The sequence below is a fragment of the Exophiala oligosperma genome, assembly GCF_000835515.1.
Source record: "Exophiala oligosperma strain CBS 72588 unplaced genomic scaffold supercont1.2, whole genome shotgun sequence".
Classification (NCBI taxonomy): Eukaryota; Fungi; Ascomycota; class Eurotiomycetes; order Chaetothyriales; family Herpotrichiellaceae; genus Exophiala; species Exophiala oligosperma.
This window is the reverse complement of record NW_015622819.1, coordinates 1,619,779-1,637,361: the sequence shown is the minus strand read 5'-3', so window position 1 is coordinate 1,637,361 and position 17,583 is coordinate 1,619,779. Positions and strand designations below refer to the sequence as shown.

Genomic DNA, 17,583 nt, shown 5'->3' with positions numbered 1-17,583 from the left:
CGCGTGGAGTGACTTGAGCAAGCCACAAAAGGGACAAACACTGCCAACTCGAGACGAGTACGAGAGATGATGGCCTGGCTGAGCGAAAACAGCCACGGCAGAACGCAAATTACGAACGGGATCCACAAAATCAACGACGATGTGATCGTTGAAGAAGACGCTAGAGTTCTGATTCTGGACAAAACAAACCATTTTCGTCGGCTTTGACTAGACTTGTCGGTGTAGTCCAGACAAGAACAGAAATGACAGTCCATCAGTCTACGGGAGCAGACACAGCTTCCCGCATATGGCGAGATCTTGGAGACAGCGGGATCGAGGAATCCTTGTTTGTCCGGGGGCGCCGGTTGAAGCGAGAAATGGGCGACTAGACGGGTAGATAGTCAGGGGCCGGTGCGACCTTCTTCATATTCTCCGTAGTGGGAGCCACAATTCTCGAGATTGGCTTGAAGTTTGTTCGTAAGGCCGGGGGACAGGCTATGGACGTGTACAGGAGAGGATGTGAACATTGGCATCATTTCCTGACGTTGATGAGGGTGATTTTGATGTGATAGCGACAGTCATGATGATGATGGTCATGATCCTCCGTACCTTGAGTCCAAATTGATGAAGCTCCGTAGTTCGCAATAAATGTCAACGGACTGCGTTCCTCGGGCTCGCTTAAGCTTCACCTCGGAACTCTAGACGCGAGGATGTTTTCATCTCGCTCCGTACGTACATATGTGACCAAGAACTCATCATCCTTGTAACCGGAGCGACAAAGTGTACTGTCCAGTACATTGTTCGCTTAGAGGGTGGAATGAGTGTGAATAGTGTGATCAGCCCATCGTTAGGCCCTGCAATGGCTGGCGTCGAAAGGGCCAAAAAGGTCTTCAGTCTTTGTTCTCCGTGCCTTGTCCTGGCTTAGAACGACGCCCCCAAAAACGCCTCTACACGTTCGAGACCTCGATTAGTCCGAGTTGAGATTTGCCACGTGGTATGAACAAAGTACTGTACTCCGTACCTTGCCGTCGAATTATTCTGATGAAATGAGACACAAAGTACTGTGTTTGACAGTACGGAGCATCTTCTGATGTACTCCGTACCTTCCCTAGGTGTCCGGCGAAATTCTACAAGGGGATTTATCCGCTACAACTAGAAAGACTTTCCTTGTACAATCACAGCAACGACGACAAGCATCATATACTGACCAACTACTTCCATTGCCTTCATCCTCCCTTCTCTCCAACCAAACTCGATTCAGATTCATTTATTCGTGTTACCATGTCCATCATCTCCTCTGCTACTCGTACGAAATCCTTGGTCCGCCCTACAGATGGATCAACGCACCCATACGGCAACCAAGGATCCCTTTTCTGCCCTTTTCCACTTTCTACTCGTACCTATACGTGGCTTTTGACAGTGCAAAGACCATCTCACCCATCGATCCGCGTCGAGAAGGAGAGCTAGAATTTTATCTGTCGGGTTACTCTACATTCCTGCATAGAGGAACAAAATAAAATACTACTGCTGAACACACAAAAACAGAAAGGAAAATAGCAAGAAGCCAAGAGAGGACAGAAGGAGTATAAAAGGTAATTCCCAACCATGTTTTGTAAAACATGTACATCCATGATGCAAGGTAAGTAAGAATATGATCCAATTCCCAAACGCCGCATGCATGTTTCATATCTCATAGCCGCATCTTGATCCTCAAAATGCTCCCGTTCAATTCATTTCCTGTGGTACACTCAAAGAAATTCTTAGGTCCCTCCGTTTTATAACCCCGTATAGTACGCCGCCTCTGATCGTTTCGTGATCCCAACCCATTCCGTACAATTTCTCTTCCAACACCTCGTCCAACCAAGTCCCTTATTGAGATGCCAATAGTGGTGAATGGTATACGCTTTGATATGGTGGTTCAAACACAAAAAAGAAAAATGCCCATTTGGTTGCTCGTTTCCGACGTCTCATTCACCCTCGTGGAAACTGCCGGTTTTCTTCTTTCCTCCTCCACCGAAAAGCTTCATGGCCTTTTTCCATCCACTTCCGCTTTCGCTCCGATGTGACTTGCTCGGATGGAGCGAGGTACCGCTGCTGCCGTGGCTGATACTTGCCATACCGAGGTCACTCGTAGGCGGCGTTGTCGGAGGTGTGATGGACGAGTCGTGCTCACCAGGAGGAGGGCTTTCGGGTCCGCCACTGCTATCCGTCAAGGCACTTTCAGAAACGGCTGACGAGTGCGAAACATGCGTTGACAGTCGATTGCCACTCTGACGACCCAGGGCGGACGATAGAGTAGAAGTGCGGTTATGCTGCTGAGGTGGTGATCGAGATGGTTGAAACGAGGCATCTGAGGTGTTTGGAGGGGACCGCCGCCGTCGTGACGCATGACGGTGCATCGTGCGTTCGTCAAACGTTAATCGCGCGGGTTCCAGATCGCCGTGGCCGGCATACTCTGACATGGCGTTGTAGGTTTGTGCATAAGGCAAATGCTTGAGGCTGTTGCAGAAAGGGATGAAAATGGATTCCGACATTAGATCGAACATTCGCCGTACCGCTGGATCCAGCTTTTCGGGTAGGGGAGGCCTGACTTCACAACGTTGCCGCACGAGGGCGTCACGTTCTTCAGCCGGTAGATTGATTTCGCGAGGCGAGCCAGGCCTAACGTAAATATCAAGCATTCGAATCCAATCCTGGATCAGATCCCAGCCTTGCTGTGTGTCGCTCGTTAAGGGCATCCCAGCCAAATGCGCAGAAGCCTCGTCATACTTCTCGCCATATTTCTTTGCTTCGGTGGTGAATTCGAGTGTTTCTAAACAGTGCTGCTGTGATAAAAATGCTGTGAAAGCGGCGAGGGTATAGGGAGATGGCGCTGTATTGTTGAGCACATCCTCCAGTGTGGGTCTGCCGGGCGACAAGAGGCCTTCCCTCCGAGACACCATACTGATGGGCCGCGCCCGTACCACATCTTCGCCCGACATGTCAAGTTCCTCCTCAGAAATATCGTCCAGAATATAGATAGCAGGCTCAAGTCGAGGTGACGGTTCAGGTGTAAATGGCCAGGCTTTGATTAACAACGGCTTTTTCCTAACCATTGCGCTGAACTTCGACCTGAGATGGCCTCTGCGGAAAGGGAAAACGAGTTGTCAAATCTTGAGTATGACCGCTATATTCCACCTGTTTCGCCTCTTTACCAACGACGATACTGGGATGTCGTGAAGAATCCTTGAGCGCGTAAAGACTGGTATATTATTAAATTGGCGTCCACGTCCTTGTAGCGGTGTATATCGGGTGTCAAGCTCTGCAAGACTGGGAGTGTTGGTAAAATGAATACCCGACGCTCTTTCAGTCGCAAGCAATCGTTTCGTACGACAACAGGACGTTGTGTCACCGCTCGCCAGTCCAGACGTTCAAGTTTTCTGGACACTAACGCTGCTGTCAAAGAGGAGCGAAGTTCTGAGTGGAAGAGAGGCAAATCGAGGTTGGTCAAGCCGTCAATTGGTTCGTGGAGGATCGGTCGTGTGGTTGTTCGATGGTTGCTCTAGAAGCCTGTCAAAGACGTGGTTGGAGCGACGTTGGAATGTTTTGAGAGTGGTCAGAACCCAAGAGTCACCTCAGGTGAGATTGGTGGGCCGGGTATCGCAGCCGTATGATGTCGCTTTGTCGACTTAAAGAGCGACTATGGGATTGATGGACAGTGGTAGGGCAAGCCTTAAACCGAGCACGAGCATTCGGCTAGGAGGGAAGAGAAGGTTCGCGGCAAGATCTCACAGACTCCTCCTAATATTGGACGTTGGGCTTAGTGAGATGGTGGTGGCTCGAGCACAGTCATGGCGAAGGGAGAGATTACGGAGGCTGTTAGAAAACCCAGGAGGAATTCCACAGCTTTGGACAGAAAGGCTTGTGTTTCGAGGTGCGCCTTGTTTGAAGCTGGTTCAAGGAAGAGTCATCGTTGGAGCCAGGAACAGTAGTAGAAGGAATTGGGCGAAAAAGGCAGCTCAGTCTAGTTTCGCAGCCAAGGTCGGGCCTCTTAGCCAGGCAGGCAGGCAGATGAGGTGACAGTGGTGGTGGAGGGTGGATAGTAGTGATCGGGACTGTCTCATCAGGTAGGAGGAAGAGAGGGTACGCCCAAGGACGGAGATTATTTGGGAGCTGGCTTGAATCGGTCAGGTCAGGTCAGACTTTTGCAGAACAGTCACGACATGCATGGTACCCCGTAGATGGGAATGGATTGTGTGCGATCTAGTGGCCCAAAGGCCTTTCTCGATGGAGGTGAGAGGAGGAGCAGGGCGCAGGCACAGGCTTTGGCGCAGTTTGCAGGCTTCGCACGGGCTGCAACGTTGGCCACTAGCCTCAGGAGCCTAGTTGAGCCTAGTGGCGATTCTTGGGCTACCATTGGCTGCGGGAAGGGCAGATGATGATCAGATTCGAGACTAAATCGTGGCAGAAAAGAGTAGGACAGAGCCAAAAAGAGGGGGCGCAGGGCGTGACGGGTAAGCGAGGATTACCCATTGCTACATCATTCACCTGGATCCGTAGCTAAGCCCATGGAAAAGCAAAGACCCTCTTTCAGGGATATGGGTATCACGAAAGCAGTTCTCCTTGATGCACTGTAAAGATTTTACGGAATGCTATCGCACAGCAAAAACACCAACAAGGACAATGATGGGGAGTAACGAGAGCAAAAAGGATCGTGAAAGGTGCCTGGACAATGATGACGAGGGGCAGGGTGATCTCTCCGGTGATCCTTTTTCTAGGCGGCTTCTACGCTTTCCATCATCTTTCTAGGCGACTTCGGTGCTTGTTCTCGGGCTTCTACGCGGCTTCCAGAATGATTTGTGTCTGTCCCGATCATCAGGCTGTCAATCTCGATAATCTTGCGGTTGACACACGTCTGAAATTTCTTGGTTAATACTGAGTCCTCAAGTACAGTACCTTTTTGTGATTCCCAACATTTACAATAACAGCCTTGGTATTGTAGCCACCAGCATCAGTGGTCTGCTTTTGCCAGGAATGACTCGGTCGCTGTTCATATTATTACCACATCATGGCGAATTCTTAGCACATCATCCGCCCCGCATAATATGCATTACCTTGTCTGTCTCAGGTAGCGACATTCCAGCTTCATATCCTTGCACTATTATTACGGTTATCCAGAAAATATGCTTCTGCCTTGACCCGTCGTCACCACCATCGTGAAACACTCTTCCTCATCGGCGCCACATATTCAACACATCGTGTTATCATTGCTCGCCTGAATCATCACCTCATTCTGTGCTTCGTATTCGCGCCACGTACGGAAGTGTTTGGTACGAGTACGGCTGTGCTGTTTCCCACTGTCCGGGTCAGAGGGCTGAAACTCATTCCTTCGGGGACGTTTCAGCCCTTCCGACTGGTTCCTGCGTAAGCAAGGGTACGATCAAGGTACGCCTTCCTCTAATCATTGCCGTGTCCGGCCCAAATAGCGCATATCATTGATGACACGGATTTGGAGACACCATGAGCACAATAAGGACTGGCCAGGAACAGCCCACGTGCGACACAGAGAATGTCTCGACATACTGTTTGCTCCCTCTGCTAGAGGGAAAATTTTCATCATTCTGGCCACCACTCCGTACAGTACAATTTGGTCGGGGTGGAGCATTATTGACAGCGTGTGCGACGTTGATCCGCTGTGGCAGGTTGCACTGCTTGTGGCCACGAAATTTCCCTCGCCCATGGATGGACATGTGCAGCAAGGACATTATTTCACGGGTGTTTAACTCCTGGACTCCCCGTTACCCCAAAACGAATATCAACGTAATAGACTATTGCTCCGTAGAACCCTGTAGTTGCATATTCTTCTGCCCATCAAGCTGACAATCCTTTCCAGCCTTGGAAAATGGGATGCATGCTATTTCAGCGAATAGTAGTGCTCCAGTCCATTTACAGTGGGAGGCCTTGATGAACCAACAGTCAAACTTGCATTTGTTGATTGACTGACGTCTTCCAAGCTTGCAAATTGACTGGCGGTCAAGACCAACCCAATTCTCCTTTCATCGCACGATCGGCTACTTTGCTGCCCGCCTAGGATCCAAAGCTTGTGATGCTTATGATAGCGTTCAAAGCTTTGACCACTGCAGAGAGAGAGAGAGAGAGAGAGAGAGAGAGAGAGAGAGAGAGCGATTACCCAGTTTCAAGGACATTCCAGAACCTTGCCCAGATTGGCAGTCTGTTTGTAAATGGCTCTTCAGCTCTCTGTGATGGAAAAAAATCAACCCCCTTGCAATCTGGGCGCCTGCAGCCATCAAACATTCTGTTCAATGCTCCAACCAAACACTGTGAGGTGGCATTCATCAAAAATTGCCCTACTCCGCTACAATTGTATTGTACAATAGGATACCAAGGCACGCTCCGTGCCTTATTCGCCTGCCATAAATGGACGCATCCGTTCTAGGTAGCACCCTCGCATACCACATCTCCACCAGGTATGTGACAGTCGACGCTATTGACGTGGAAGCGAAGTTTGCTAGTCTGTCTCTTCACTTGTCCTTCTTATCCTCAGAGGCAAGTTTTACTCGGATCCGGCGTCCTTGGCCATTGACTAAGTTTGTCGCATCGAGATCCCAGCCGACTTGTTGAGCTTGATTTCGGACCTGCTGCCACTCTTCATGAACCTTGTACATAGAGGACACGAGCACATTCGAGGCCTCAGACTTGGCGGCAGTCGAATCTTGTTGAACCTTGAGATCTCTGGTCAAGGGCAGATTGCCACGCAAGCATAGAACCAGCTGCCAGAAGCCTTTTAATTGAGCCTGAGCTGTCGCTGTTTCTTTCAGCACCATGACACCCTTCCTTCTCTCATAATCAACCCAGAGCAGGTACTCTTCCTTCGCGAAGATTTCAACCACATGGTTGAACTCCATAAGTGCATCAGATTCGCTCCTCAATGATGTTTGCATGAAATGCAGGAAGGAATTCAAATCAAGACCAAGTTGAAGGTCCATCCCATGATTTGTTCGTCTGAGCACCGATTCCTGCTCCCCCACTACATCAGGAGTCATGATCCGGCCATCGATCAAGTTTGTGAAGAAAATTGCCGCTCTTTCACTGTTTAAAGAGTTCAAGCGGACACTTCTCACGGCTTGCCAATTGGCCCATAGATGTAGCATTAATAGAGGCACCAGAAGAGACCATGTGGCCTTTGTTCCGTGGACTTTGCTGACAACCAGGCCGCCTGCCCACATTCCTACTAGACTAATGACAGTCTCTTGACTTCCATCTTTCGCGTTCAGCTCACCTATATTCCCTGCTTTGGCAAAGTGGGAACTCAAGATAGCCTTACTGCTACCACCAGCAACTCCACACATTGCTCGACATGCGTTGCTGATGCAGAGCGTCAACACCCGTCCGAGCAGAGGCATAGCAGGACTCATGCAGTCTAGCACGAAAGCAATGTCATTGACAATGTCAGCAAAGAATCGATAGAATTTGACTTCGGCTTCGATACGCTGAGAAAAACGATGAGCAAAGAGGATTGTAGCAACTCGGCCAATCGTTTCCTGAGCGATGTATAGCAACATTGTGGTGACTAGCGACGCATCCTCGGATCCAACACCCATGCCGACGAACACGGCCCTTGACGCCAGCAGACCAGCAATAGTGGAGGCGAATGCTTGTACCGAGTCCCAGATCTGATAAGGAGTGTAGTCAGGGGTCACCGTGGAAGGATAGCCAGCTGGCAGAAACGGTGATATGCATCTCTGAAGAATTGAGCGTGATGTGATGGAGGCGGACTTCTGGGCTGATTGTCTTCTGACACGGGCTGTAGCTGGGTCGAGTTGGTAGACGACCGATGGGAGACCATCCTCATCGAGCTCAGTAATAGATAACTTATGCGTCCATTTGGTAGTCATCTCGGGAAGAAGTACCTAGAATCCGTGAACGCCCCGACGTCGATAAATGTATTGGTCGTTCACTGAATGTCTAGTAGTCAACTTTGGTCGAATCGTTAGATCATTTTGTTTGATCAAGTCCAAGTACACTCAGTTAGGACTTCTTAAAATATAATCTGGAGCGTTTGAACAAGACAATTGTGCAACTCTGGATCTGTACTTTCAAAGTGGCCCTTGTGAAACGTTACGGGATTTGAAACAGACACTGGTGCCACTATGCTCTTCTGTATAAGTGCGTAGGCGGCTAAATAATCTGCCGTACTTTCCAGCTCACTCACGTGATGGGCAGTGCGACACCCTCAATACGTCTATCACTCTTTCACGACATACTTGCATCAGTCGCTAATCAACCGTGAATTCGAGATTGCCAGTCTAGCGACGATGATGCGGTGCCACAGATCCATCAAGCGTTCCGTTATCTCATGAAGATGTCACTTTAATCAAAGTCGAAAGAAGGAACAGAATGTTTGCATCAGATCTATGCTTTGCGACACTGACGAACATGAGCAACTTTACGTCTTTCGCAGAGATTTCGAGGCGTCGACATCCATCCCACTATAGCGTTGTATCGAAAAAGTGCTGAAGCATCCAACATGAAGCTCATGCAATGTAAGGCAGTTGCAGAGCAGTTCCTGCCTTTTCCTCTGACTACGTGCTCCTCCCCCCTCTTCCCTGCGTTGATTCTTTCCTTGCCATACCTACGTGGCATTTCTCTATCATGACCATACTGTCAGATCCCTTTATTTGCTTTGCTTCTCTCTTATTCCTCGAAAGAGCATTCCCTCAAATCGCTTCCGAGAACTAACAGTCTAGCATCGCTTCCCCTCTCATCACGTTTTGAATTTACATTTTACATGCTATTTACAATGCGAACCGTTAAGAAACTATTGTCTCCCCTATTATCGTGCTTCGGCGTCCGCAGCCATGGGGATGAATATGAAGCATCCGACCTCAAGTCACTTCCCAATCCGGCTTCGGCTTCGTCAATGTCCCTCCCTGCAAATACCGTGCCCCATTCGGTTGGTCACTCGGGTTCCCATACTACGGACACAGATGCTCTACGGCAGATATTTAGGTCATCTTCTTCCGTTCGAGGCTATCAGACAGCTCTGAGACCACATGAACGAACACACCAGAGAGAATCCTCATTCGATGCTGATTTCAAATTCGGAACAAAGCGTTCTGATGATCAGAAACAGCCAGGCCGTATCGAGCAATTGGGCAAACACATCAAGCAAAAATTGTCAGAGTCGGGGGTGAGCAAGAGCAGCTCCAAATTACAAATCGGCTCTGACGATACGGTTCGGGTATCCAAAGTACCCCAACCAGCACCATTGGAGCCGGAGCATCAAGAGGCGGCCCTGAGTCAACGTTCAACGGGTCTTCTAGAGCTACTCATGTCTAGGTCGGGCAGTGAAGGTGGCTACGACAGTGACGCCAAAAGTATTCAAACGACAATGCTAAAATGTAGTGACGCGACCCTCAAACTCAGTCCACAAGCAGCAGAGGCGCTACTACATCCTTCTTCTAGAAGGTCATCCATCAAGCATGATCTGGCAGGAGGCTCTCCTACGAAGCCGACCTCGCGTCCCGCTCTTGGACCTCCATTACCTTCCGCTCCTCCTAGGTCAACATTCTTGGTGGATGGACAGAGCGATGCTCCTGGCAGTCTCTCGAGGCAGTCATCTGATGTCGCTGATAACGCTGTCGCCAAACTACATCAACTCCCTACTTACGAAACTCCTCCATTAGATACAGCTCACCCCGAATCTGCTTCCTTGAATCAAGACAAAAATAAAGATAGCCAAGGAATGTCAAAAAGGATGGGTGATTCAATGGATGGGGAGAAGAGAGACAGCGTTGTTTCAACGACAGACAACAACCGAAACAGCTTGATCTCCAACCTAGACACCAGCTTGATTAACGCGATCACTCAGTTTGGCGAGCGCGATTCTACGGAAATTAAAACTTCCACAGAGGATAAACCAAGCGCCACCTCGGATCAAGCAAAACCGACTCCTAATATTTCGTCCTCCCCTCGGATGGCCACTATGTCTAGCAAAGATGATGTATCAGGCAGATATATGACATCCGTGGACGAGTCTGACTGCGATTCCATCCATCTCTACAACATGCGGATTTCTCAGAGGTTGGCAAGCCCATCATTTATTGCTGGAAGCTCCCGTCCAGATACCAGCCACACCACTATAATTCGATCCAACAAGAACTCGATGGAATACTGTCCGACGACACACTTGACTTCGCCATCCAGTCGCATGCCAGGCACTACAACTTCGGAGCACAATCGCCTGCCGTCAGATCCACAAACAATGCGACTTTTTGAAAGCGAGTCTAGTCAGGATATACCGCGACTGGTATGGAGACCTAGCACATCCAGTACTTATGCCCCACAACTCAGAGGTTCGCGACCCATTGTGAGCCGAGGAGACTCATCTTCCTACTATTGTAGTGATGACGAGGCTGCTGATCTGGATGAACCACACAGTGGTGTACCGCGAAGAAACCCGAACAGCATCGCAATCGGGGGCAGGTCAGAAACTGTCAGCTTTCCTCTTCGATCGTCCTATCCTAGCTTGGGTAGCTTGTCTGTTGCTGAGGAGAGTGCATGGTTTGGCAGGCAGTCGTTACAGCAGCAACGAGATGCTTTTAATGAGGACAAACCAGGTCCATTACTCAGCCACCACAGAAGCGTGAGCATGCCAGGCAGACCTGCCGAAGGAAGAAGACATCTGCGCAACGCCTCTGCAAGACGGACGCGGGCCCTCACCGAAGCTAACGAAGCTTTAAGTGTAATCAGTTACGGCGAGCTCCAGGATGCCAGAAGAGAACAGCTCACGGAGATCAGTGCGCAGGAAGTTCACGACACATGTAACGAGAGACTGAGTGAAATCGAAATTCCTCGACGACGTAGGCCAATCAGGTCAGAGAGTGATTCTGGAAGTCCGTGTCGACCATTGTGGTCAAGACCACGACAATACTCGACAGCTTCCGACATGCCGTCTACTGATCGATGCAGTAAGCCTATCTTGGATGAATCAACAACTGACATCTGGAGGAGAACTCTCAAACGAGCTTTAGATGAGCCGACTGATGACTCCATGGGTGGCTTTCTCACAGCACCCAAATTTGATCGCGATGGAAGGAGGAGAAATCGAAGGTCGAGTCTCAGTACGGACAACTCAAACCCGGAAGTTACTAGTCATATTCTGGCAGTAGAAAAGGGGCCAACCCATGTAATTCGATCACGGCAACGACTCTCTGTATCGGAAGAGATACCACGAACCAATACTGAACAGCACGAGGTTACAGCTAGCGAGACACATTCAGTAGCTCCAGTCCTTTTGGTAGAGAAGAAACGGAAAAAGAGCATACTAGATTTTGGAAAACGTTTTGCGACACAAAACCTTGCAGAAGACGAGCCTGGAAGCTCGAGCTCAAGCACACCATTGAAAGATCTGCTTGGGGTTTGGAGTCGCTTCCCAAGTCATACCAGAAATGAAAGATGTGGATCAGCAGGGCGCAAAGATGGTGTCATAGTTGAGGATTTTGCCAAAGACCAATCAAATGATGTTTGTCCTCCGAGATCGACGCCCACAACGACATGGAACAGGTCTCTGACACCCCTAGGGATGTATACTCCTGGTGGATCACTGAGAAGATTACCTTTCGGCCGCAAACATCGTATGGACAAGGGAAAGACGAAGAGTATGCCCCTTCCGCGCAGTGCCAACCAGAACCTGGTAATTCGAGTAAAGAAAGGCCGCCGAGGCCTAGTTGGAAGGTGGAAGAAACTCTACAGGAGCAGCAGCTCGGATTTCAAAGCGTATGTCGACCACTATGGGCATCGAAGCAGTATTAGCCTTGGTGCGAACGCCAGAAACCCGGACCTTGAAGTTATCCCAGGTCTAGAACACTTTCGAGAACAGTCGAGCAAGGACGGAAGCGACTCCGCCCCATTTGAAAACTTCACATCATCGGCCAAGGGTGAACCAGCGCCTTCGAACTCTGAACCGTGGGCACAAGTGTATAAAGACTGTGTCGGTAGTCTTTCGGCGCTCCGAAGTGATGCTGACATACGCAGTATGAGTGAGTGGACGGACCAAGTTTGTTGTGAAGGCAATGAGACGATGCATAGGCTATTAAGCTCGGAGCTTCGAGACAGTACTACCAACTTCGAGGCTCAACTTGGAGAAGAGTTGGAAATAGCCAAGAAAGGGCTGTTGAGGAAGATTGAGAATAGCAGTAGAGGGCACAGGCTGGAAATATCAAGTATTCATTTGAAGCAGGATTGAGTGAGGTTGAGGCAACACACGGTTGGGCCAGTTTGCGTGCGTCGGGAACGGGAGAAGTGTATAGTGATTAGGAATGATGGAGGAACATTGGAACCGAACTTTACAGAGCATGATTACAGAGGACATGGAAGTGTATGGAAAGTATCCTTTGGATTCTATGTTTTGTTAATGTGACCAACTGTCATGACCATGGTCAATGGCACATCCGCCTCATTTTTTTGTTTGTAATTAGAAAATAATGCGCATAAGCAAAAAAGCTCGTTAAGAAAAAGTCAAGGTCGATCCTGAAAAGGAGAAGAAGCATTCCTTCTGATGGGGTTTTCCTGAATTGAGAGACAGAAAAATTCCCATTCCCATTCCCATTCCCATTCCCATCATCCTGATAGGATGATTGAAGCCTCCTTGCTTGCACACTGGAACTGCGCAACAAGGGGGTAGTTCAAAACCCCAGTTTCAATTTTGGATGGGTTTGGCGTGATATTGTTGAAGGGAAAAACGTCGTGGACATATTGAAAAGTTGGAAAGAAGAAACCAATGCCGACTCGGTGTTTGGTCTGGAATGAACAAAGTTGACTTCTTGAAGACCCATTGGCGAGTGAGCGAGATTGACCATGACTGGGGTTGGTTTTTTTTGTATCCAGGCTCTTGACCGAGCACAGGTAGAAAAGTGAAAAGAAAAGAAAGGGTCGATCAGTCGATCAATCAGTAGGTCGGTCAACGAACGTGTGTGATGACAGTCGAGACTCTTTGTTTTGCGTTCGAAACAAAATGACGAGACTTGTTGTAAACCATCTTGCAATGCTGGAGGAGCAGAGAATCAGGGTTGTGGGTTTTGTTTTTCACAACAAAACCCAAGCACCGATGGCCAAAGAGACCAAACCGGTACAGGTGACAAGGACCAGACCCTTGACCGGAGGGGTGACTTGGGATGCTCCGGCGACACCCGTGGGTGAAGCGACTTGGTTCTTGTTGTTCCGAGCTTGAGTTTGACTCGAAGAAGCGTTGACGACGAGAACACCAAGAGTGTGACCTGCCGACGTGACCATGGACTCGAACACGGACCCGTGAGGAGTTGGAATGACAGCCACCGAGGTGGACGTCGATGTCATCATGGCGTGGGTCGACTTCGATGAAGATCCACGTGTGGTCGTGGTGTTTTGCCAGATTCCAGTCGGAGATGCGGTCGTCTGGTTGTCGTTTCTGTCACCAGTGTGTGCAGCAGAGACTGCCGGGGTGTGACGCGAGTGTGGTCGTGGCAAGGTGGCATTGATCTTTGTGACCGGGACTGTAACGAGTGCAGTATGTGTTGAAGTCACGGTTGTCGAGTTGTGGCCCTTGCCGTTGCCACCATTGGCACTGACCACGGAAGTAGTGGAAGTCTCGGTACAACGAGTTGTAGTCGTTGTAGTCGTAGTCTTGTTCTGGACAACAACGGAAGAGGTGTGAGCCTCGGTGACGGCGACATTTGCGTGAACCGAACGGAAAAGAGTCAACATGCGCACTGCATACTTGAAGAAAACCGGAGCTTGGGCGCGGCCGACGGCAGCATTGGCGGGTAGATTTTGTTGACTCTCGGGGGAGATGGTATGGCCACTCATGTTGGTGGTGAATCCTCCGGAGGTGGTGGTCGTCGATGATAGGAGAATGCCAAAGGGGGCGGTCGGGGTCAAGGTTGCTGCGGTGAATGTTCCGTTGGTCATCAGCGGGAAGAATGCTGTCCCTGTTCCCGTACCAAATCCTGTACCGAAATCGACGCTGACGCCAGTCGGAGCGACAACGATATTCGGGTCGGAAGATGTAATGGCAGTGGCCGTGTCCGTACCATTGTCGACGACGGTGATGGTCGTGGTGGTGGTGCTTGCTTCACCATTGTCGGTTGACGACAGAGACAACAACCCCAGAGTACCCGTAGTGTGAGCCACAATTGTGGTGTCGTGAAAGGTGAAGGTCGAGACCGTGATGTTCTTCGGATGGACCGTCTTGAGAGGCAGAGGGTGCGCAGTCACAGTGGGCAAGGGAGAGAAGGAGAGATTGACGGTGTGAGTGACTGTCACTGTATAAGGCCAGAGATGTTAGCAATGGTTACTATCAGAAATAGCACAGTGTAGTGTAGATGATAGGCAGAGGCAAGGGGTGTGAAATTGTGATGTGTTGGGATATCTTGCTGCGATGCGTTCACGCAGGAGCTGCAGCGTAAAGAAGTAGGGGATACAAGAACCAATACAACACGTACCCAGAGTGGTAGTGTCGACAGAAGTAACGGTCGGAACAGACAATGGAGACACAGTCTCAACCTCAGTGTTGGTCAGATTGGTCAAAGCTGCAATGATGGTCAGATCTTGCCGTTGAACGATGAGGGCAAGGCTAGAAGAGATACTCACCTAGAGTCGAAGTGGTCATTCTGGTAACAACCACAGTGGTCGTAGAAGTGACATTGTCTGCACCAGTTGGGATTGGAACAATTGCCTTTGTAGCCGAAGGTTCGGTGCCAGTGGTCTCATTGTGTCCGGTTGTGACTACTTCATTGTCAGGTCCTCAATCTTCTTTATTCTTTCTTTTTGCAATCTCGCAGAGATCAATATCATACCAGTGGTAAAGAGGGTGTGGGTACTAGTGGAAGTAGTAAACAGATCGGATGAGTGAACTGCGAACACATTGAAGTTAGTTGTTTTTGTTTCTTCAAAATTCGTGTTTTGACGCGTCGCGAAAAAACGGGCAAAACGTGAATTTGAGTTGGAACTCAAAGATTCAGATTCAGACTCAGACTCAGACTCACCCATCAAGCTGCCATTTTGAACCACGGTAGCGGTAGCGGTGGTAGTGAACGTCTTGGATACAACCAAAGTCTTGTCGACTGTTTTTTCAAATTAGCTTGATAGACTCCATGCATTCTCACTCGCACGGTGAGGTTTTGGTTTGGCAACTTACTGGTGACAGTGAGGTTGTGAACTTCAGTGCAGGCGGTGGCATTTGGATACTTTGGAACCGGAGGGACGACAGAGACGGACGAAAGAGGAAGGGGAGAGACCGTGATAGTAGTGTGCAAAACAGGGATCGGGTGGATGGTGGTAAAGACTGTTTCAGTAACAGTTCCAGTGCCATTGCAACAAGTCTTTGAGGGTGACGCGGTGGTGATGTTGATTGCCTGGATTACTGTCACCAAGAACAGCCACAGGATAGCGAACGGAGTACACATCTTTGAGAGATGGGTTCGGAGCAAGTTCTGGTGATGATGAAACTGATGGATGGAAACGAATGTTGATGAAACGAAGGGTTTTCGAACGAGTGGTGATGATGGAGAGTGAGAGGGTGAGAGATTTGGAAATTGGGAAAAGAGCATCACTGATATAGTCTCTGCCCTGGGATGAATCGCTTGGCGAAGCTGTTGTTCAGCATGGTGATAGAGCGGCGAAAGAGATGTTCCGGTGTTGATGGAACGTTGGCGAACGTCCGAATGAAAAGGGGTCTGTTGATGGACGATGGCGAGGGCGGCCTCGATGCACGTTGTCAACGACCACAACGACAACGAGGCTGACGAGGCTGGAGGGGATTGGCGTTATTGAATACCTACCAGATCAACTTGCAGGCATGTATCCTGTATCTGTTCTTTTTCTTCCAGGATTGTATGACAACAGGACAATCATGATCACAAAGTGATGGGTTGGAAGTGTGCAATAGCGATAGGTTAGATGTGCTTGCAATCATGTCACCGACACCAGACGGCATGGGCAGTGCAAACATGTCCAGCAATTTGGACTTTCTCCTTACCTTGTCCACGTAGACCTACAGATTGTGAAAGGTCGTTATTGTGTAAACAGCCACAGAAACCCTCCATCGCATCTTTTGTGTGTTTCTTCCATTTCTGACTTTTATATGATATGCGAGGAGGAAAGGAAGAAGAGAAAGAAAAAAGAACTAAACACAATGTTGACACTTGGAATTTATGCCGAGCCTCAACGCCGAGACTTTTGACCATTCAGGGGCCAAATTGAACTCACAAGCCTCTGATCCCCGGTCGCATAAACAACGCTCGAGGAGGAGAGTCGGATAATATAATAGTGCTGCAATCAATCTCTCTAAATGATGAATTACCTGGCAGGTAATATGAAACTTGTCTATCTCGGTCTCACGACTTGCAATACCTCTATGCTGTGCAACTATCTCCAAGCCTATTTTCCCGACAATGTCTACTTCACCATGGAACGACACCATCAATATTAGTAAAAGTAGCATGAGGACCATCCTTGTCAGTGTTGACAATGATCTTGCAAGCCTGCAACGCTCCATCTTCTGCCTTGCCTCCTGTCTCGCTGAACCCATTGATGTTTGTGGACCGATATCCCGGGTCGATCATGTTGACCTTGATGCCTTCCTTGCCGTGCAACACCGCATATGAAACACCCAGGAGATTCATGGCAGCCTTGGAAGCAGCATAAGCCTTGAAGATCCACCCGTGAAAGGGCGTCGTTGGGTCCAACGTATGCGCGGCAGAGCCTAAACCAGAGGACATGAAGACCAGGCGTGGCACCGGTGCCTTTTTCAGTAGTGGCAGAAACGCCTCGGTCATACAGGCTGCGCTGGTTGTATTTGTATTGAGGATCTCGTTCATCTCGTCGCGGAACGATTTGCCTGGGGCCTTGCTGATGGCTGCATTGTTGAAGAGAACGTCAAGGCGGCCAAACTTGTCTTCAACGTACTTGGCGGCTTTGGCGATGGACTCGTCGTCGGTAATGTCAAGCTGGATGGGCTCAACTTGTGAGCCAGGTGCAAGCTTGGTGACCTTGGCTGCTGCATCTGTGCCTCGTTGGGCGTTTCTGGAGCCAAGAAGGATGTGGTAGTTTGGTTGCTCTGCGGCCAATTTCTTGACGCACTCAAACCCAAGACCTTGGTTGGCGCCAGTGATGAGAACGACGGTGGTCGACATGGTTAATTGTCTGAGTAGATCAATGATAGAATATACGAGGATAATGAATTTGAGTGTTTGAGGTTTTGAAGAAACTGTCTTCAGAATGGAAGATATTTATGTTTCCATGCCGGCTCTTCAACGTCGGACTTACCAGTATCTGCGAGATGACTTGGTTGCATTTTGACAATATCGGTGAATCTAAAATTCTAATTATGCTCGCATGTTCCATATTTCCAGATGCCTGTTGGTGCACTTTCGGTGCTGAAGTGAAGAACAGTGCCTTGAGACCCAAGACTCATAAGGATTGTAGCCAAATGATATGCAGCTAGTGGTTAGTTAGCGAACGACCCAATCACATCCCAACGGGTTTAAGGATCCGATGCTCCGAGATGTTCCAAAAAAGACTTGAGGTTGACCACGTCTACTCGAAGCTGAGCACAGTCGGTGGAAG

At 49.3% G+C, this 17,583-nt stretch overlaps 3 protein-coding genes across 3 annotated transcripts; 1 reads left to right on the top strand and 2 right to left on the bottom strand.

Annotated features, from left to right (window-relative positions):
- Positions 1 to 1,556: 1,556 nt before the first annotated feature.
- Positions 1,557 to 4,158, bottom strand: PV06_02045 (uncharacterized protein). The gene has a single exon (XM_016402689.1). The coding sequence runs from the start codon at positions 3,072 to 3,074 to the stop codon at positions 1,947 to 1,949; it is 1,128 nt and encodes a 375-aa protein (XP_016266586.1). The 5' UTR covers positions 3,075 to 4,158; the 3' UTR covers positions 1,557 to 1,946.
- A 2,166-nt stretch (positions 4,159 to 6,324) lies between these two features.
- On the bottom strand, positions 6,325 to 8,078 carry PV06_02044 (uncharacterized protein). Its single transcript, XM_016402688.1, has one exon. It carries the CDS (start codon positions 7,872 to 7,874, stop codon positions 6,501 to 6,503), a length of 1,374 nt encoding a protein of 457 aa, XP_016266585.1. The 5' UTR covers positions 7,875 to 8,078; the 3' UTR covers positions 6,325 to 6,500.
- A 701-nt stretch (positions 8,079 to 8,779) lies between these two features.
- Positions 8,780 to 12,332, top strand: PV06_02043 (uncharacterized protein; the record flags this gene model as incomplete). The annotated part of the gene is made up of 1 exon (XM_016402687.1): positions 8,780 to 12,332. The coding sequence occupies one exon, from the start codon at positions 8,780 to 8,782 to the stop codon at positions 12,224 to 12,226; it is 3,447 nt and encodes a 1,148-aa protein (XP_016266584.1). The 3' UTR covers positions 12,227 to 12,332.
- Positions 12,333 to 17,583: the final 5,251 nt, after the last annotated feature.

Excerpts from the sequence above, each read along its gene's own strand:
- PV06_02045 (XM_016402689.1), bottom strand. The coding sequence starts at position 3,074 with ATGGTTAGGAAAAAGCCGTTGTTAATCAAAGCCTGGCCATTTACACCT.
- PV06_02044 (XM_016402688.1), bottom strand. The coding sequence starts at position 7,874 with ATGACTACCAAATGGACGCATAAGTTATCTATTACTGAGCTCGATGAG.